Source organism: Calliopsis andreniformis, chromosome 3 (genome assembly GCF_051401765.1).
Source record: "Calliopsis andreniformis isolate RMS-2024a chromosome 3, iyCalAndr_principal, whole genome shotgun sequence".
NCBI classification, from domain to species: Eukaryota; Metazoa; Arthropoda; class Insecta; order Hymenoptera; family Andrenidae; genus Calliopsis; species Calliopsis andreniformis.
The window spans coordinates 6,961,337-6,982,304 of record NC_135064.1 but is presented as its reverse complement, the minus strand read 5'-3'; the positions used below and the strand labels follow the sequence as shown (position 1 = coordinate 6,982,304).

Here is a 20,968-nt window from a genome sequence, read left to right as displayed (position 1 = left end):
ATTAAAGAAACTATTTCGAAAGTGTAAAATAAGTTGTCGTTACTCGTGTAATACTAAATATGTTTATCTAATTTCTTTGAATGGTTGCATTAATGTTTAAATTACATGTATCTTATCATTCTTCTTCCTTTAGGAAATTTTAAAGAAGGATGGACTTAAATTAGTACCACCTAATAATTAGATATTTTTAATTACGTTTTATCAGAATAGTTAACAAAGAGGAAATTCAAAAGTTTGCGACATGATATACGACAAGAACTCTAGAGTTTCTAAATATAATATATGCAGGCTGCAAATCTCAGAAGGCCATCTCAAACGTCTCACAAAAGTGCATCACGTGTGTTGCACCACAACGTATTCTATTTCTCATAGTCTTCTCTGTGCCCTTGTTAAGTTTTCTCTACCCTTACTTTCAAAAGAATAATCACAATGCTATTCTTTATTCCGATGTTTTATATTTGTTATAATTCATTTCCGGAACACTTAAGGAAATTAACGATCGGAGAATTCAGAAAAAAGTGTGAAACAATTTTCCCTTTCGACGCTTCGGTTGTTGCGTGCTCCATTTTTGGCGCATGCACTCTATCGCTGCCATCTCTGGCCGTCTGTATTTCAATTTACGCTAGGAAGCAGGAAAGTAAACTACTGTATTAGCCTCAATAATATTCATATCACTGACTAAGTTTTATACAATTTTTTTTATAGAAAATGTTATGTAAGTTATACTACTTACATTAAAATCACTTCGACTAACAAAATCTTCGCCAGATTATTCATTAAAATGGTTAAATTTCATGTTTAATGCAACGCAATAAGAAGCTTCAACACGCGTGAATATTAGCGTCTTCATGTTTGAAATACATTTTTTAATTAACATAGTTTCCAAATTAAAAAAATTTCTCTGATAAGCCCCGTGATGGCGCACATTCAACAAGAATCACGTACGTGGTGGCTCGTTAAATTGCTTTCATGGTTAGCGAAGCAGGAAGTGGCCAGTTTGCATTGTTTCACTGCCTATAGTTGTTGCACGAATAACAAATGAATAGAAAGTCTTTCAGACCGCAAAGCAAATAAATCTCGGAGTTGTTCGTCTTGTTTTTTCCCCTCGATCTGCTTCGTCGCGTCTTAGGACTCGGAGAAATTAAAACAGTTTTCTTTTAGTAGTCATCAAAGTTGACGTAACTTTAATACACGATACTATATAATTCAATTTCCTATGTCGTTAATAATACTTGTGTTTTTAAAACATTACTGAATACTATTTGATACTTATAAATATATACATATAATACAGTTTATTATTTGAAAAGTAGTTACTGTAGGTATTTATTTCTTAATTATATTTCTATGATGTTTTGGCACACACGTTACCACTTTCAAAATGTCGTTACTTCCGCAAAAAATCATGTGTTTAAGAGTGAAAGAAATTAAGTTTCATATGATTGAAGAATTTACGCAAGAAGTTATTTATATTATTTATACGCTTGTTTTTTTTTTAATAATTTTCTTTGGAAAATTATTTTATTCAAATATGGCGCCACTGCAACCGATCTTGAAATCACCTGCAGAGGAAATATTCTTAAATTCTACCGCGAAGGCTGCGGCATTTCAAAATAGACTAGAAATTTCACTTTATTATATTTGTATGTGTGTATATTTATTAACCGTCGCAGGAAGCTTAAAAAAGCAATGAAATTAAACAAGTAAATAGTAAATATGCTTTTCAGCCTATAGGATCTGTTGACTATTAAAACTTAGTTAATTGAAAAGAGTTGTGTGAGAATAAGTTACTTAGAAAAGATACACGAAAACATACCAGTTTATGATACATGTAATTATTGGAAGCAAAAGTAACCACCAATCTTGCCTAGAGTAGTCGCGCTCACCGCAGAGGCGATATCCACTTACCCCTGATTTCTAACATATCTCGGTTGACACTATGGTTTTCCTCGTTTCTCGGGGACAGAGGAATTTCATAAGCCTAGCGGTCAAATTATTACGCAACTCATAGTCAACCTATAAGACCACATACTGCCTTGAAAATTAGAATTTTGATGAGATTCAAATCGTGGGAAAAAATGATTTCTTATTGCCAAGGTTTGACTGAAGAATAGCGAATAATTTAAAAATAAATATGGCGAGAAAAGAATATATTAGTGTTCTTGTTGATGGTCCTTATAATCACGCAAACGGTTGCTTTATACGTGAATCAAGCGTATACCGGGTGACCGTTAGAATACAAACGTGAGGAACGGTATTGTGGAATGGGTTCTGGTTGTCGTTCGCAACGAAATTCACACGACCGTGTTTAATGTAATTCAGAAATTTGATTACCGTTGCGAGCAGCCGCGGTAACGCATTCTGAACGGAGCAACGCCTCAGCCTTGACGATATGCGATGAGGAAGAGTTGCTGATCGTTTGTGGAGGAACATAAAGAAAGAGTGAAACTTTATTTTTTACGAAGTTTTATTTTATTGACGAAAAGTAACGTCTTTGTTTTGGATATTCTGGATATTCTATACGCACTGATTTAAGAAAAAGGTAGCAGACTTTTGTCTTAACCAGAGACCTTTATTCAGAAAGATGAGAAACGTCTAGATAAGGTCAAAATATTTTTGAATTTATCTGTTAATGTTTCATACAAAATGTTTTGTGTGTAACATTCAATTTTAATGTAAATTTGGTATTTCCATAAAAAGAAATTACTTTGAAAAATTTCTGGTCAATGTCGAATTAAATCGAAAGAGCGCAAGACACATTTTTCAGAAAGTGGACTTCATGCTCTAATGAACATCTGAAGGGCGAAATTTGTGTTTTCAATGAATTAAAATATTCTGAATTTGGATGGGGTGTTTTATAACTACATGTAGCTTTTTCCAGAGAAACAGCAAGTGAAACTCGTGACCATCTTGAACTTAGGGCGACATTGATTTATTAAGAAAGTTTGATTCATTACAAATGTCAAATCATAATTCTTCTTCCGTACCAGCTGTTGTTGCTTAAGATTAGATTTTGCAGAAACAATTTAATTCACTTGATGACAGAATAACGAGCTACACTAACAATACATGGCTGAAACCAAACTGATCGTCTGAAACCATTGTAAAATTCTCAATATTAATGCGCAATAATTTCCGGTTTTTTCCTCGATCTTATACTTCTGAACCTGTTTTAAGTGTTTATTGATTTGTTTTCACACCGCAGAACCTTAATATCGCGGAAAATTACTTGGCGGATTTTGTCCATAACGAGTGCGAAATAAATTCTGCATGAATGGGTTCATAGATCTATATATTGTGAAAACATAACGTAATATTTAACGGATGATCCCTGCGTCTGGGGGACACCCTATATAAAATGTAATTGCCAAGACTTTTTATCGCATTTTCTGGAATTCGTTCCAGCACGCGACGCATCCATCGCGCTCGGATTAAAGAAGTCACCTGACCGCGGCTGTGTCGGTGGACACGTATGAGAATAAAGTGGATCCCCTTCTCCCATAAAGGGACCTGGTGCTACGAACCTGCTCGCTTCCTTCGATGGCAGTGACCTGCTATAGGGGGCCCCCCAGCGCTTTTATGCTCACGTGCGACGGTTCTCGATTAAATGCCAGCCTTTGTGCTGCCAAGAAATTCACGTTTCGATATGTTGTTCACCGTTACGCAAACTTGACTGCGCGAAAATTACGCGGGAAACGGGGCGACACCGCGCATTCCAGCTATTTGACTCACTAACATACTCTTATGTGACCAGTCGAACGATTGAGTTCCTCTTCAGCAAAATTTCGATCAATTCGGGAAAGTTTTCAGCAGTCATTGTCAAATGACTTAGAGTGTTCACTTACTTTAAATTTGGTACTGGATAGAATTAACGAGTTTATAGAGAATGGTACTTGACGCTAACGCGTGTGGTGTGTTGGTAAAATTTTTTTATCATAGGGTTTCATTAAAAACCCATATAAAACACGACCTCTTGAAGACGTCTGTTTTATGTCCATTTTATGTCTCCACGACACAATTAGGGTACCTTAAAAATATGTGACAGCGTACGTCTTAAAGAGTTCCAAAATCTTACGTTCATAAGGTGTCCTAAAGATACATTATATGAACGTCTTAAAGACGTTTAACTTGCGGTTTATGATGTCTTAAAAACGTCTATTTTTGGTCCGAACGTCTTATAGACGTAATTTGGACGTCTTTAAGATATTTTTAGGACTTTGCTGGATGTCTTTAAGACGTTTTTAAAACGTCTCTTTGCTGTGTGAGAAGACTAAAGTGATCTTAAAAACTTAAAATGATTCATAAGAAAATATATTAATCAGTCGGTACTGCCCCTCAACCAAGGCGTTTGAAAAAGATATAATCTGAATTTGTTCAGTAGTAATAAAAATAATTAATCTAGTTACATTGTCCATCCTGTAATTCGTTCCAATAATAATTAATTCATTTTTGTTTGTCAAAGATAAGAGTAAGGGAACTTAAAAAAAATACAAGAGATAATAAGTAGACTTAATATATTATGCATTTATGAAAATTTGAAATATGTAAAAAATTAGAGAATGTATATAATATTCAATGTCATAAAAATATGAAACATAGAATACGAATTATAGTATTTGAAAAATGAAGACAATTTTTATTTAGATTCCACTTCTTTAATTGTGTTTATGAAAACATGAAATTGTATAAAAATCCGCAGTTTAATGAAGAGAAAATTTCATACAGTAAAATTCGAACCATTTAGCTTTCTTCAGGTGAAATTTGAATAAAACTGTTAACACAATGAGTCATGATAAGCCTTTGGAAAAGTCGAAGGTGGAGCTCTATTGATACTCACAATCAATGTCAGATTTGGCCGAGCTTAGCGTCATTCAGCCCTGCTTTCGCATGAGTTTCATGCTTCAGCTTGCCATCAATAGTCACGTCGGTGTATTGCAGGCTACGAGCCGTTGCTGACTATCTAAAGGCACGGCTACGTGACGGAAAAGCGGATATTCCGTGTCGGAAGTTCCATTGCTCTCGATGCCCGTACGAGAAAGAATTTTTCTAGTTTCTCCTACGGCATTCGTGTTGCGGTTATGAATGCATTCTTTGCCTCTGCAGTTATTTATACAGGATGTATGGATTCTGTGAATGCTTTTGGAAAAAGTAGCATTCGAGAGTGCCTGGATGAGTCAAAGGGCATCTAAATCTTCCTAACGAAGGGAAAGTTAACTCACAACCAGTGTACATACAAAGACGTAGAAAATAAATGAACTAAAGTTAGAGTAATGTAAAAAATAAAGGAATTGATTGATTATCGTTTGCAGTTGGTATTAGAGGTTTTGATGAAGTTAAGATACGAAGTATACAGTATACAATAATATTAGAAGTACCTAGAATAACTCCTTTATTTTCTTTTCAATTCAAAATCGTTTAATTGTTATAAAAATAGTATCGAAAAAATAATAAATAAGTGACAAGCTTTATATACCTAATATTTAATAAGGGAAAGTAGAGATATATATTACACTAAATTATAGAGAAAATTTAATCGAAGGTAACAATTGTTTAATAATATAAATAATGAACTTCTTTCCAATAACCTTAACATGTGTATACTTATATTTTCAGTATTCTAAATATTCAACAACTTGTTCGATGAATTCATAACTCAATCCTAAAATTATTAAAGTAGTTAAAACGATAAAAATTGTTGGTAAAAATGATTCAAAATGTTTTATTTTTAAGTATTTTTCTAATTAATATTAGATAAAGTCTTGGTAATTAATTCTTTCTTCTTTTCCCAGTTTAAAGACATCTATCTATGCAAAAGGTAGAAATAGGTGTACAGTATGCAACATTGCCAGTTCTGGCGTTAAACTGGTATTTCCCTGAGAAAAACAGAGTATGGAAATTTCAGTCTAGGCCATAGTTTCACGCAATCGTTGAACTGCACTTTCTTGGCTCGTCGCTCGTATTCTACATTGAATCGTAAGTTCCACAACACTTCTTGCATGTTAATGAAGCCTTAATTGCTGAGAGGACCATAGTATCGGGTAATACCCGTTAGACAGACAAGTTGAGGGCCGCATTAGTAAAAGTGAGCCGCTACGCCGCGCCGCGCCGGTAACGCGCTTCATCTCATTTCCCAACTCGTCTCCCGTTATTCTAATCGACTGGAGATTTCAATGCGCGCATGTGCCACGAGGGCAACCGACTACACTTTAATTTCAATTTATAATTCTTTCGAGACACGTTTAGAAGAAAATGTAATTATATACGGATGGGAGAAGCATTTATATCCTATTTAAGCAGAAAATACAAATATCTAACATTTATATCCTATTTAAGCAGAAAATACAAATATCTAATATTGAATATTAAACTCACTGATCAGGAAATGATAAATAGATGTTATGTCAGTTTCACGAAATTATATTAGAAGAAATTTACGATTTGAACTTGTTAATAATCGCGTTACGAATTATAGGTATTGAAAATGATACTTTAAGGCTATACGGAATGCAATAGAAGTAACATTTAATTTTTCGTAAAAAAAGTAATAATAGAAATATTTTTTACATAGGTATTTTTGAAGATTTAAGAATATTTGTATCGTTTCAAATTTAAGAAATGTTAGTTTATGCTACTAATAGCTTATTAAATGAATAAAAGTATACCTAAATTATCTATTGGAAATATTTAAGTAGGGGGAGTTTCTCTAGCATCCCCTAGGATTCCCCTTCAAATAATGATACGCGACAAAGCGACGAAATTGCAAAAGTGATATATGGGAATATCCTTTTTACTTTTGCAGTTTAGCTGCATTTTTCAAAGATATAGTGGGTATAGTAGGGGAAATTGGAAAATGGGGGAAGAAGCAACGGGTGTCCTTGGTATAGGTCTAGGCCCCAGACCCGAGCAAAATCTTAGCAATAGAATACAGAGTGATCAATTTATTTGGAAACCATCTAATGAGTGTTAACAGCACTTACAATGCTAACAGCAATTACAATAAATGCTGCCAACATTCAGAGAGTTTCCAAATAAACTGATCATCCCGTATAATAGGGCACTCGGTACTTCTTCTCTCACCTCCTAATTTCTCGCACTATGCTCAAGGATGGAACTGGTATGGCAACCCTGCGTATTACGTACCACCGTGTGCTAGGGGAACTCCCACTACATAATAGTTACTTTAATAGTATTCAGGTAATCCTCGGAAGGTGAAAGGTTTTCGACGGATGCGGGAGATACATGCAGAATCATTTTGATTCATAATAAAATTTCTATTGCACATTAGTTTTGGGAAGGAATTATACAGGGTGTCCTAGTAAAAATTACCACCCTGATCATCTTTTAAACCATAAGAGTAATAGAAATATTTTTAAAATAAAAATTGTTTGATATTAAAGGGGTCATCATATGGTCATGTCCACTTCTTTGTAGATGAAGTCACTGAAGACGTGTGAAGATCACTTCTATTTTTCTAAATGGCATCCTACATATTTCTGTTTAGCATCTGATAATACCTCTCAAGACGAATACAAATACTGTAACAAAAGATCATTCAAGGTAATGCAAGAGAGACTGTGAATAACAAATAAATTCACTTTCTTTAGATGTCATGTTCGAAATAACTTATGGTATAATAAGTCGTAGTTGTGCTTGTACAATATGTCCACCAATGTTTTCTATAAGAAGTAAATGTAAACGTATGTCCAAACGTGTCATAGAGCATTTGCATCACTAGCAACACGTGTACAGCGTTATATTAATGCCAATGGACGACATTTCGAACATTACGTCTAAAGAAAGCGAGTTTATTTGTTATTTATAATCTCTCTTGCATGACCTCGAATGACCTTGTGTTACAGGTATTTATATTCGTCTTGAGAACTATTATCAGATGCTAAATACAAAAATGTAGGATGCCATTTAGAAAAACAGAAGTGACCTTCACATGTCTTCAGCGACTTCACCCATAAAGAAGTAGGCATGACCATATGATGACCCCCTTAACACTCCATTTACGGACGTTTCTTATATACTTATCTCTACGGATACGCGTCAATTTGACGTACGAACAGAACCTTACATTTTCTTCAAAAAACAACATAATTATATACTATTAACTTAAGCATGAAATTGACAAATAGAAAATGAAATGAAATATTAAATTATTTATTTTAAATTTATTATATTTACAGAAACAGTGCTGTCGAGTCTCTCCTATTAGATGTGAGCTATCAGGTTCTCAAAGTATTGCCGCTGGCCACATTGTTTATTTTTTTGAAGAATTAACTCTTTTATTACATTTAGATTGATTACTGCAGTAATGCTTAAAATGACGCGTACCTGTAGATATAGGTATACCACACAGAGAATTTCAAAATTAGAAGATTTTGAACAAAATGAACTTGGATATCTATTTATCTCGTTGAATGGATAATAGTCAGTATAAGTCAGAAAAAAATGTAAACGGTTTACGTAGTTTTCCTCATAAAATTTGGAATACGTCAAAATGACGCGCTCCGTAAATGGAGTTTTAATATCAAACGATTTTTATTTAAAAAATGTTTCTGTTACTCTTACAGTTTAAAAGATAATCAAGGTGGTAATTTTTACTGACACACCTTGTATAGAAAAACGCACATTGAACATTATACACTTTACTTCTTTTTATTTTTCTGTGCACTTGATACCTACATGAATTAAGTGCATTCTTTGTACGATTTTTACAAATTTAATTTATTATACTTTTGACATCTTATACTGTATTTAGGGTCAAAGTGACCCTGCATTTGTCGTACGATAGTTAAACATAATGAGCATCTATAGCACAATGACTATTATACAGCACCACTGCAATTTCTTGGAATCTGAGGCAAGCTAATATTTAGTTTTGACACAAAAAAAGTAGCATAACTCATCACTTGCGTCTTTCATTTGCAAGCCAAATCACGTTAATTAACGCTCTCGGGTTTCACTTGCGTCCACGTAATTTGCACCACAGGAAATCTCTCTTGAGGAATCTCTATTACGCCAGGACACCCTGATCTTTGCGTTCGACGAACTTTCTCGCCGTGTCATCGCCGATTAAACAATCTTCGAAACGAAGAAAAGCCTCCGTCGTTCTTTTAAACGAAAGAAAGTACGAACCGCGCGGACTGGTCGTCAAATACTTGGCGACGGACATTCGTGTCAAGCTGAGATTCATAGGTTTTTACGGGTCTCGTAGTGCCTGAGGCTTATTTGCATAGAACTTTCGAATTGTTGGCACGGTATTGCGATAGAAAGCAGTTAAAACCATCAACGAGCTTTAGCACTGATCTACATCGATCTACATTGATTGATCTACAGCTCTGGTCAGTTTCTCACTTCCGGTGTGCAGTGAATAAATGTCTGTGAAGAAAGTATTTAAAAACGTTTGCAGTTTCATTCTGTAGAAGGAATTCTTATTTCGAAGAGGACGTAGTACCAGATATATACATACACTTATATGTAACCTGAAATGGACACTCGAGAGAAATACCAACAGATGAGATTGCAATTAATGATGGATATAAACGAAGTTTACTCAAGTTACATACTGATCGATTAAAAAGTAATTTTGAGTAAAATTGCAATTGTTTCAAACAGTTAGTTCACGTTTGGTTCGGAAATGAAAAATTACTACTACAAAATAAAAATATTGGTTAAATAGATGAGAAAAAATTTTCTTTGAGGTCTTCTACTCTTAGGCACCTGAATTGTGCATGAAGATGAGGATTCATAAGATCTAATTATAGTAGTAATTATATGTAGTATAATATAATAGTAGTAATTATAAATTCCACATTGATGCACTCTGCTTCCTCACCATACACGTTGATTATATTCAAGAAAGAATACTTTCTTTACTTTTTTCGATGTGCCATGGCTGAAGCCACTGACAGAGAGGTTACCAGGCTTCTTCGATAAGATTCTTCCCATGTTTCAAGTTTTTTCCTTAAGACATTCAGGTAAAAAACAGAACAGTGGATCGTGAGATTTTATTGCCTTAGGAAATCACGTTTATAGCTAACTCTTTCTACGTGAATTAGCATTAAAATTTTATTACAAAACTAGACCTACACTTAAAGTCTTTTTCGCAAATTACTTTAAAAGAATAAAAATTCTAAATAGGAATTTGATTTTGAATTTTTATCAAAAGTTTAGTCACTGCAAAATTTATATTTATACCATTTATTTGAAATATAAATAATTAACTTACATTGAAATTAAGATGGTAACTGAAAGGTAAAAATTACGTTATTACTTAATTAATCATCGTTTTTCATTGAGTTAAAAGGTATAGAGCAGTGAATGTGATTTCTTGTCTAGCATAATTACATAATTCAGAAAAAGATTATAGTTCTCAAGCCACTGGTGACAAATTTAAAACGGTATTTTTTGTACCCCAAAGTTAACTCACCGTTTCTTCGTTGCTTTAGATTTTCAGGTAAAGGATGTCATGCATCGACGCTTAGAATATCTTGACCGAAATTCTTCTTTTAGTTGCACGAAGACTTTTTATTAGTTAACATGAAGGAATCTCAGATCAAAACGGTACCCGAAAAGGTGTCAGATATATTTTAAGAATTTACATAAGTTTCAATACAAACATTTTAAAAAACGATAGAATTGTGTGCGTTTTGAATATAGGAAGTACCTGTTTATGATAGTAACAATAATAATAGTGATAACAATATCTATGTCCTTATTTGTCTTTAACCCAACTACATACAATTAAAACGATAAAAATAAAAGAAAGACATTCAATTACAAAAGAACTTGGAAAAGAAATTACAGAACTTAACAATTTTAATAGTGTTTCTAAATCAGTTGAAGTTCTCAGACTTTTAACAAAATAATGTTTAGTAGATTTATATATAAAAAGTGATAATTAAAATAGTATGATTACTTAAGCTATTCACAGGTACCTATCTGATTTTCACAAACAGAGAATTTCACATTTCATAAATAGTGACACTCACAATCAGTTAAATATAATTCATAAAATCTATTTCCTTAAAAACATGAATGATAAAACTCTAAATTCATTTTACATATTTGTATTGTACAGTACAAGTAAGAAGATATTTCTAGTAGTCTTCTACTAATTCTTCACAAATTTTGTAGACCAAGTTAAATAGTAAAATCCTTATCCTCTTCAAATAATCTGCTCATTTTTAAAGCCTTTTAATCAACATTTCTAAGTATTTAATTCAGGAACACAGCGACCAAGTGTCCCTGTATCACAAAGTAGTGATTATTGGAAGTATAAAGCAGAATTTTTTTGCGGCTTTTTGATCATTTGTCAGTTTACAACTAACGTCAACACACTGACTTCATTGTGAGTTGATTTACAATCAAATAGCAGGACATAAAAAGGTTATACAAATTTATTAATAAATAACAAGAACAATATCCAAGCACGAATTCTTGCTGAAAATGAATTCATTCTTCCCAAGTTTTTAAGAAAGGAAAAGAATTACTTTGTGTAGAGAGGATTGCTCGAGGTGCACACAGCTTCTGGATTCCTTGTAATTAACGCAACAACGACCCACTGACCTACTCGAACCTCCATTTCAGGAACCTTCGAACCATCAACGTGCAACTGATATTCTTCCCAATATGACCATTCCTTCGTTTCTAACTCTAAACAATCTTTCTTTTTCCTGGCGGCAGAAAGCTTTGAATTTCTCTAATGAAGAATAACCTTTCTCCAAGAATAAATGCCTCTAAGTTCAATTTTCTACTGTTTAAAGCGGTTCATTGGTACCGCTGAGGTCTCCATTGACCAATCCATTCACGATCCAGCCGATCGGTTGTTTTTCGTCGTAGAAGAAAAGGAAAAATCGTCGGGAGAAAGGCACGAATTCCTCGCGAGACTTGAATAAGCGTCTCCGAGGATCATCTTGGAAATTTATGTCGATGTTAAAGTAGGAACCAGTGATTTCAACGATCAGTGAGCGGTTTTCGTCGAATCTCGTGGTCGTCCTTCGACCAGCGGCCAAGGATAAAACGGTTCCATCTCATCGAAATAAATACTCGAACAAGTCGTGCCTCGATCCGACTATTTGCATACTAATGTGACGTTCTCGATCGCGACGGAATGCACGCGTAGTTTTGGAACCCTTCTTGGCACGAAGCACACCTTCTCTCGTTCTTGTATTTAAGATTCTGGGATAAAAATATTCATCCACATAGGTGAATTGTAATGCAAATAAAGTTTTTGCACTAGTCCTGTATATACTTTTCATTTTTGGCTTAGGTGAATGTTTTGTTAAGTAACTTTTTTTATCCAATGAAGATACATAGGCAATTGTGTCGCTAATTACGAAAGAGGTTTATATTAAAAATCTAAAGAAGCTGAATTTATTGCTTATTTTATCTGTAATGTAAATCCAAAAAACACTAAATAAGTGATTTTTTTGGATTTTTTACTTGGACTACTTTCATAGTTGTGGGAATAATTATTTCTGTAGCTACTCAGAATCTTGCAGTTTAGTGAAAACTGTATTTTAAATTCTTACAATAGGACTTTAATTAAGTGATTTAACAGTAGATTAAAAATTGAAGTACTTGTTAATACTTAATTTTTTTCTAGAATGTATTATTAAATTGATTTAGGTAATTAAATTAATTAATAAATTATTATTAAATTCGAGTCTTAGCCAAGGACCTATTATACACTTATTGTTAATCTTTAGGGGGCCAAATTATTTGAACTACCTTAGCTCTCTAAAATTTAATACACTGGATAATCGAGAACTTCATTATCACAGAACATAAATAACTGTGACGTGATTAACGAGGTTCTATTGTTTGAATAAGCATTTGAATTAAGTTTTATTATTCATTTTCAGAGGAATCTTCACATGACGAATGAATTCGTCTTTCCCATGTAATAGGTATGTTAATTCTTTAATGGTTCAGAACCAGAAAATTTCTTTTCTCGACAAAGTTGCAGTTTTTATGTTCTCCTTTCGTTCCACTTTCCTCACCGCATTCAACGAGTTGCAGAATTATTGAAACGCGTGAAGCATGCGAAACGTTTCGCAGACCGTTTCCCAGCACACGAAATCTTGGTGGTTGGGCCATGGTCAGGGTCCTCGGTCACGCGACCCTGATTCTTTTCTGACGTTTTCTGGCCTTATGCGTCCATCATTCTTCCTCTCTTCCTGCCTAATTACACGGAAAACGTTATCGCCGTCCGGTTCTGTTTCCCCTTTTAATCCAGAGAAGACATAGAAATTGTAGGGGGAAGCGTTTCTCGTTACACAGGAAATTCCAAGCTAGATTTGCAGCCACACAACGTTGCCAACAGGATACTTGCTCCTTCCTCTGATAAATTATAAAACTGATACGAGCGAGTCAAACTGAAACTCGTCTTAAAAGTTGCTTTTTACGGCCAGTCAATTGTCAATTAAATAGGCATTAATCCAATTTTGTTGGGAGAAGAGGGAATTTAGTTACACCTGTAAATGTAAATTTTTTTCCACTTCTAAAATTAGATTTGCTATGTAGGAACAGTCTGACACAATTTCAGGTCTTGATGCTCTATAAAAGAACTGACTAAGTAGAGGAAATACCACTCCCGATCCGACAAGTTCATTAACTATTTAAAGCACTCGTGCTAGAAACGCATTTCAATTAGCAATTTCTGCATAATATATAACAGCTTCACCGACTGTATCGAAGTTGTAATTTGGCATTAATTGCTGAAGGTAATAAAACTCACTCGATTATGAAAAACTCGGGCACGTAGTTTGGGGAATTCTCGAACGGTAAATTACTCAAAGTATTACAATGTATTTCCTTTGGTTCCATTAAAATTATTAATACTGGAGAAAAATTGCAGCCTAACTTCAAATAATCAACTTGAGAAATTGAAACTTAAAAATGCATATCAATTTATAATAATTGTACAGCTTTTATTAAATTAGGTCTCGTTAATGTATTCCTACTTCTGACAGTACTCTTTCAACAGTTGTAAAAACAGGCTTCCTACAATATGATCTGATTATTGAAACATATAACTGACAATGAGAGTCATTAAGGGGACACACCACTTTGTCGATTTCTAAAATTTGAAATTTTTTTACTATTTTGTTAAGTTTCGTATGTATAAAATATCTGAATAAAAGGATATTTTAAAGCTGGAATAGTTAATAAAATTACAACTCTCAGAAGAACCATAAGTATATAATATTCAAAATAACGTGAACTTAAAGCTATAAACGCAATATTTTAATATTTACAAATTCCAATATTTTACTCCATAATTATCATACGACAAAAACTAAAAATTTATTTATTTTTCTATATCTCCAAAGTGGTGTGCCCTTTTAAATGATCACATAATTACGTAATGATTCACGTAGAAATGAAGTCTAAGTACGTGCTCTTTCCTATATACATAATTAACTGGCACTTCGATTCGCGCGGGTTGCGCAATGAATATCCGCGATTTCGCCTTCGCAGCTATGGCACGCGGAGCACAACAGAACGGACGTCCAGACGACTCGACCTGGAGACCTCGAATCGGCTTCTGTCAAAAGAGAACCGCACACATTCGGGTCTTTCACGGTTGTTGGCCGCGTCTCTGGCCTACAAGAGGCACCTTTGCCCGTTTGCGCGCAGGTGCGCGCTTATTTGAAAGCTGCCACTTGCCTGGGGTCTGAGACGGTACCCTTTTCAGGAATGTGTGTACCTCGATGTTCTGAAAACTGTTCACAAAAATGGAAATTGTAATTTGAAGATGAACTATTTAATTAACGTTATATACGGCGGGCATTTCAACGACGTTTTTTCTATTCAAATTTGTTTTACATTACCTACTTTGATATTATTGTGGATTGAAAGGTTCTAAAATTAAATATTAGGTTCATTTATTATGAATGTTTTAAAAATACGTTAGAACATTTAATGTGTTAAAGAGACAATTTCGGTGAAACAGAGTTTTCTTTAGATATTTCTGTAGTTATATGGTAAAATGATGTATCTTATTTTGAAAGAATTTAATCTTATACCTTAATTGAAGACCGCAAGACGGAAATTGTATTTTTTATAAAAAGCAATTATACTGAAGAAACTCCTTCCTCGAAAACGAAAATATAATGAAATGGAAGACTATGATTCAAATTTGAGGATTAAAACTTCGAATATTATTAATATTTTAAAAATAAGAGTCTGCTATCCATGTTGTTTTACTTTAAAGCAACAGATTTAGCTTTTGATGTTTTATAAAAGGACTGCAAATAAAAGAACACTGACAATGAGTATCCTACCATTTAGACCTTCACTATTCTTCAGCCTTCCTCAGTGATAAGTTGTAACAAGTTATAATAAGATGTGGCAACGAACTGTTCACGTACATATTTATGAACGGAATTTATGGCTCATGAATTGAATTATAAGTTTGCACTGTTATCATGATAAACAGTCGTTCGTGATAAACAAGTCGTAATTTACGACGACAGACTATTTCTGATGTTCATCCTTTGCTCTAATTTAAATTCAATGTAACTATCACGTTTTCAAATTGGTTTAATTTAATCTAGACAACTATGTTCCGTTAGTTGATTTTCCTTTTTAGCGCACTAGAAGAACTTTCTTTGTTCTAATCGTTGATTTGGATTTGATCAGCAGAACAGCAAATCTCATTCGCTCCTAATTTCGTGTGTCTCGCTAACAAACGCGTACTACTTTCTTTTCACGCGCCAAGTCAGATCTAATCGGTTTCGATTAAAATTGTAAATGTGTCTAGGTGTTCGATTCATTCACGTGTACACCTGTGTTTAGTGTTTCTAGTTAAGCTCATGCGGGCGGTGTATCTGTTTTAGGTAATGTTGTGTATAATAACAAAGTTGTCCCGTTTTCTTAGATTAGCAAGTAGCTCAGCAGAGAAATTTACATATTACAGTTGAACCTTTGTAATTTGAAAATATCTATCAGACTACAATTTTGTTCATTCACTTCCGCTCTACTGTAGAAACCTCTGTAAATCGAAATATAAGTTTACTTTAAGTCGATTTATTTGTTATATGTTTAGGTGCGGTATTTTAATCTTGTAATTCAAATTCAGAGAAGCCCGATCTGTGAAAGGTGAACTGTAATTCTATAAGTCAATGTTCTATTATTTTCTATAACTTCTATAGCTGGAAGCAGAAGGTAATACATTGATATACCTATATCTTATAATCGAAAACACGTATAACATTAATCCATTACCATAAAATAAAATTACAGATTTCTTTAATGATAGAACGTGTCCTACCATATATTTTCTAACTCTTAGCTTCTTTAGTAGGAATCACAATGTTTATATTAAATCAAGTTTTAAAAGTTGTTAACTTTATACCTTTCTATAAATAATTTCTGTATAGATAATATATCAACTGTGCGTTAAAATTCCTTTTATATTTATGGCTATATGTATAGATATATTATATGTATTCTTAAATTCTTATAAGTACATATCTAGTAAATAATTGACTTCGATTTATTTTTGAGTCTCATCAATTAGAAAAGTATGAATTCTGTACAAGACCTTATAAATCGCATTTTTGTTTATTGCTTCCCGAAAATTTCAATAAGATAAAACCCCCGCAATCCAAAGTTCTTAACTCTTTCTTAAGATTCGAGTTACCAAGGTTCGACTATACATTATACAATCGAACACTTCTAACATGGATAACCTCCCAACGACCTTCAAGAAATGAAAGTGAAATCGATATATAAATCTCATCTACAATCTGTCAGACCTACTCACAAGTAGTCGCCATCCTAGGAATTCGAAAGCCCAGTCAAGATCCACGCCTAAGCAGCTCATAGCAAACAAGTAGCGGCGACAAAACGCATCGTTGCATCACCAACGTGGAAAAAGGCGCGAGTTATTAGCATTCCTCCATAAAATCAGCCCGAGGACTCTCATTTCCCTCGACACAATTCCAGACACCCCATCGAGCGAAGGGTTTCTGAGGCAGGTACGACGACACCGGGAGTCAGGGAGTGCCTCACAGCCGAGGCAGAAAAGCGGCTCGTAAGGAAGAGAGGGGCCCGCGGCCGTAGTGGGGCCCCGACCGCCGGAGTCTCACGCCTTCCGTCAGTCCTCAGTCCGACGAGGAGCGTACGGGCGATCGCAGCTCGCTGTTCCGTTCGCAACCGTGCGCAATCGGTGATCGAAGACTCGGTCCAAACATCGGGTCAAGTGTCCTGGCGGTTGTGTTGGTCCCATTCTTCCCTCGGGACACCCTAAAAGAGAAAAGAATCCGTCCATGAGTGGCCACCACGGTCGCCAGGTAAACGTGGAGTCAGCGCCATCTGTGAGGCCCTCGGGCATCAGTGACTGAGGTGAGATTATGAGGAATCGTGGGGCCCCGCACGAGTGAATTGTAGGGACCCGAAGACATCGCCATTTTCATATTCCTCGAGGCCGATGAGGATCTCAGAAACGTTTGAGTCGGCGGCTCGCGTGGCCGACACCTGTGGCCGCACCTCTGGATTCCACCAATACGCCGCCCGACGCTGAATTCCACGTCGTGTATCGCCCGGTGAGAGCATTCGCTGGCATCGGTGTGCCGGGTGTGTACCTGTCGATCGGTACACGTGGAGGTGAGGGGCGATCCAAAGGACGACGACGCCACTGGCGTACGCCGCATACCACAGGTGAGGACCTGTCTAGGTAGTGGGAGGTTGGAAAAGGTTGGCGAGCGCTAGCTAGAGGAGAAAGAAACGGATGAAGAGAAGGTAGCGGCGAGGCAAAGGTAGAGGCGAGAGGAGCGGCGAGATCGCTGGTGGGGAAGTCGTCAGAAGGCGGCCATAATGGCCTGACGCGATCTCAAGCGAGTGGCGGCTACAGCTGCTGCGAAATAGCCGAGAGCGGCTTTCTTCGTCGTCCACGCACGCGTATTTTGCAACGTCGCACGGGCTGCGTCTTTGGAAAGTGACTGCATAATCGCGAGTGGAGTGAGTTTTACCGGTTCGAGTTCTGGGGTTTCCGTGTGCACGGTGCTTGTACCAATCGCGTGTGTTCAGATCAATGGTATTCGATGATTCGGGTGTTCTGGATCTATCGTAGCTTCGTTGGGATCGTGCGTGATCTGTTCGGGGTTCTTTGAGTTTATCACCTTGCGTTAAAGGAGGAATTAAAGGAGGAGGCTAGATTCCTTCGTTGAATTCCTGAGATTGTGTGATCGAGTAAGTCGACCACAAAAATGAGGGGTGCCAATCAAGAGACGGCAACGCCGTACTGCCGGTGCAGAGTTCTTTACCTGGGCAGCTCCGTGCCTCATGCGAGCAAGGAAGGTTTGCTAGGTGTTCAGGAACCCCTGAGGGAACTTTATCCTGAGCAGGGTGCTCTGGGAGCACGTGGTATCGACTCCTGGCTGAGTGTCTGGAGCAACGGCCTCCTGCTGGAGAATGTCGACGAGCACCGCAAGAAGGTCACCAGGTTCTTTCCGATCGAGGCGCTGCATTATTGTGCGGCAGTCAGGCATGTAAAAGGCGGAAGTGGTGATTCCTCGAACACGAGATTCCTACCTCTGGACTCGCCATTCGCCCGCAACCCTAGCGCCAATCATCCGCCCCTTTTCGCCGCTGTCCTCAGACGGACAACCGGTATCAAAGTTCTCGAGTGTCATGCATTCATCTGTAAACGCGACATGGCGGCCAACGCCCTGGTGAGGTGTTGTTTTCATGCGTATGCGGACAGCAGTTATGCTAAGGGTCTGGACCCAACCTCGGCTACGACGAACGGAGTGACAAATAACCATGCTTCTAATAACAGTCTCTATCACACTCTTGGTGGCTCCAGTACCACGCTGGACAGCCCCCAAGCGACACGTTTGGATGCTACCTCCACAGACGACCTCAGCCTCTACAATGGAGATGAAAACCATAAAGTCTGGGCTAGGACCCGAGACGAGGTCGATGGTTTATACCAAGAACAAGGCACCTTAAGAAGCACTAAGGGTTCACGACCCAGACAACTAATAGCACCACCTCCCCCGCCACCGCCGCCGCCACCCCCTTCTCAACCCCTACTTTTGGAGGAATCTTCGTCTTCCTCCGTCCGTAGGAAAGCTAACAAGAAACTAAAGAAATTGAAAAACAGAGCGTTGCATGAAGATCCATTGCAACATGCTCACCTACATCCCCAGTTGCATCAAGGAATATACACCAACGGCCATGGGCATCACACTTTAGGTCATCCAGTCAGGCAACAGCATTATCATCCTCATCCCCTGCCGCCCAGTAGTCGATCAGTCGCTGGGACATTGGCCAGACCAGCGCCAGTGCTCTTGGTGCCAGCTGCAACTTTACCTAGGAAGGCACACCATCATCCTCGTGGGCTCAGACCTATTCCAGCGGCTGCCCCCATTGTCCCAGTGTATGCTCCACTTCCGGTGGTGCCTCCACCGCCTGCAGCCGCTATGTACCCAGCAGGAACGTACGGGACAGCCGGAAACAGGGGCAGGAGACAACATCCCGAGGGAGACACGTCCACATTGGGTGCGTCTAGGAGGTTGGCAGCGTCTCACGCTGACTTGACCACGGCGGAAATGAACCGTGCTACTGATAGTCCAGAGAACGAGTCCCGTTTCGGTACCGGGATCTACCGACGGAAGGGCCACCTGAACGAAAGGGCGTTTTCTTACAGCATCCGAGCTGAGCACCGCAGCAGGAGCCACGGTAGCTTGGCCTCCCTAGGCTTCAGCGCGCAAAACGGTAACGCGCTGCCCAAAGAAGAGAAGAAAGACAGGGAGATAGCGCAACTTGTGGCTGGTTTGAACCTGGATGACAGCCCAGAGAGAACACAGCTGGCGCCGAATTCCAGAGGCGGCTATTCGCACCATCAACAACAACAGTTACAGCCGCTGCCTAGGCCTAGACCTCGTTAGGACTCGGAGGTCTCGATTCAAAAGTGTGTTAGAGTCTGAAAGCGGAAGTTGTTAGACGTTTGTCATGTACAGTATGCGTTTTCTTACTTGAACTGCTGAACTGCCAGAGTTGGTCATAGTTTGATGTTTCGGTTCTGAACGATGACTAAGATTGAATGTTGAAGATCTAGGGAATTATATATTCTGGCAGTGGAATTTATATTTGGGCGAATATTTAAACAACAGTGGATAACTTGTTGCTTCTGTTAGTCTTTTTTTTTAGCATGAGTTCGAGTTTGGACGTAGAATGTCGGACTTTGTGAATGATGTGTGCGAATCTATGAATATGTAAATTGAAGAACTTTCGACTCTGACTGGCTATCTGAAGTTGAGTAATAATGTGAGCCAAGGGGCTTGGATTAGGTTTGTAGGGGAGTGTTTCTGTAGCCTAAATTATGGACGCGTTTCGACAAGTCCAACAAGGACTATTAAAGGAAGCACTCGTTCGAGAAGGATGGACCTGCTTCCTCCCAAGACGAAATTGGCCGTTCGTTGGCAGCGTTAGCGTGGAAAATCGTGATGGGTGGCCTAACCAAGTAGCGACCAACTGGTTCAGTTGGCTTTCAATTCTCGGAACGGCCTCTGTCCGAGTAGGAAAATTACTCGGGCAAAAAGCTGATGGAACCTGGCCTCATCTTCTTCCCACCGGTTCTTTACTCGATGACCTCGTTAATCTTATCTCGAAAGTCGATCGCTTTTGTCGAATCAAGGACTTATGGATCGTTCTGAAGAATTCCGAGAATAATTTGTAGGTTAGGGATGAAAGATCGGGTGATTTGGGATGTTTTGAGGGTAACAAAAATTTAGTCATAACTAAACCTTACAACTTTATGCAAATCCGTACTTTCACAAACATAGCTATGGAAATGAAATTTAAATAGCTAAATAATAATTTTAACGATGCAACGTCTAATTATTTCACTTTGGATTCTCTTTTTATTTTTGCATTTTATGTGAATTCTGCATTTTGTTACATATTTTAACGTCTTTCCTACAAGTGGATAAATATTTGCAGT

At 37.2% G+C, this 20,968-nt stretch overlaps 1 protein-coding gene across 1 annotated transcript; it reads left to right on the top strand.

Annotated features, from left to right (window-relative positions):
* The first annotated feature begins 18,227 nt into the window (after positions 1-18,227).
* On the top strand, positions 18,228-20,968 carry LOC143176967 (uncharacterized). Its single transcript, XM_076374655.1, has one exon. It carries the CDS (start codon positions 18,228-18,230, stop codon positions 19,911-19,913), a length of 1,686 nt encoding a protein of 561 aa, XP_076230770.1. The 3' UTR covers positions 19,914-20,968.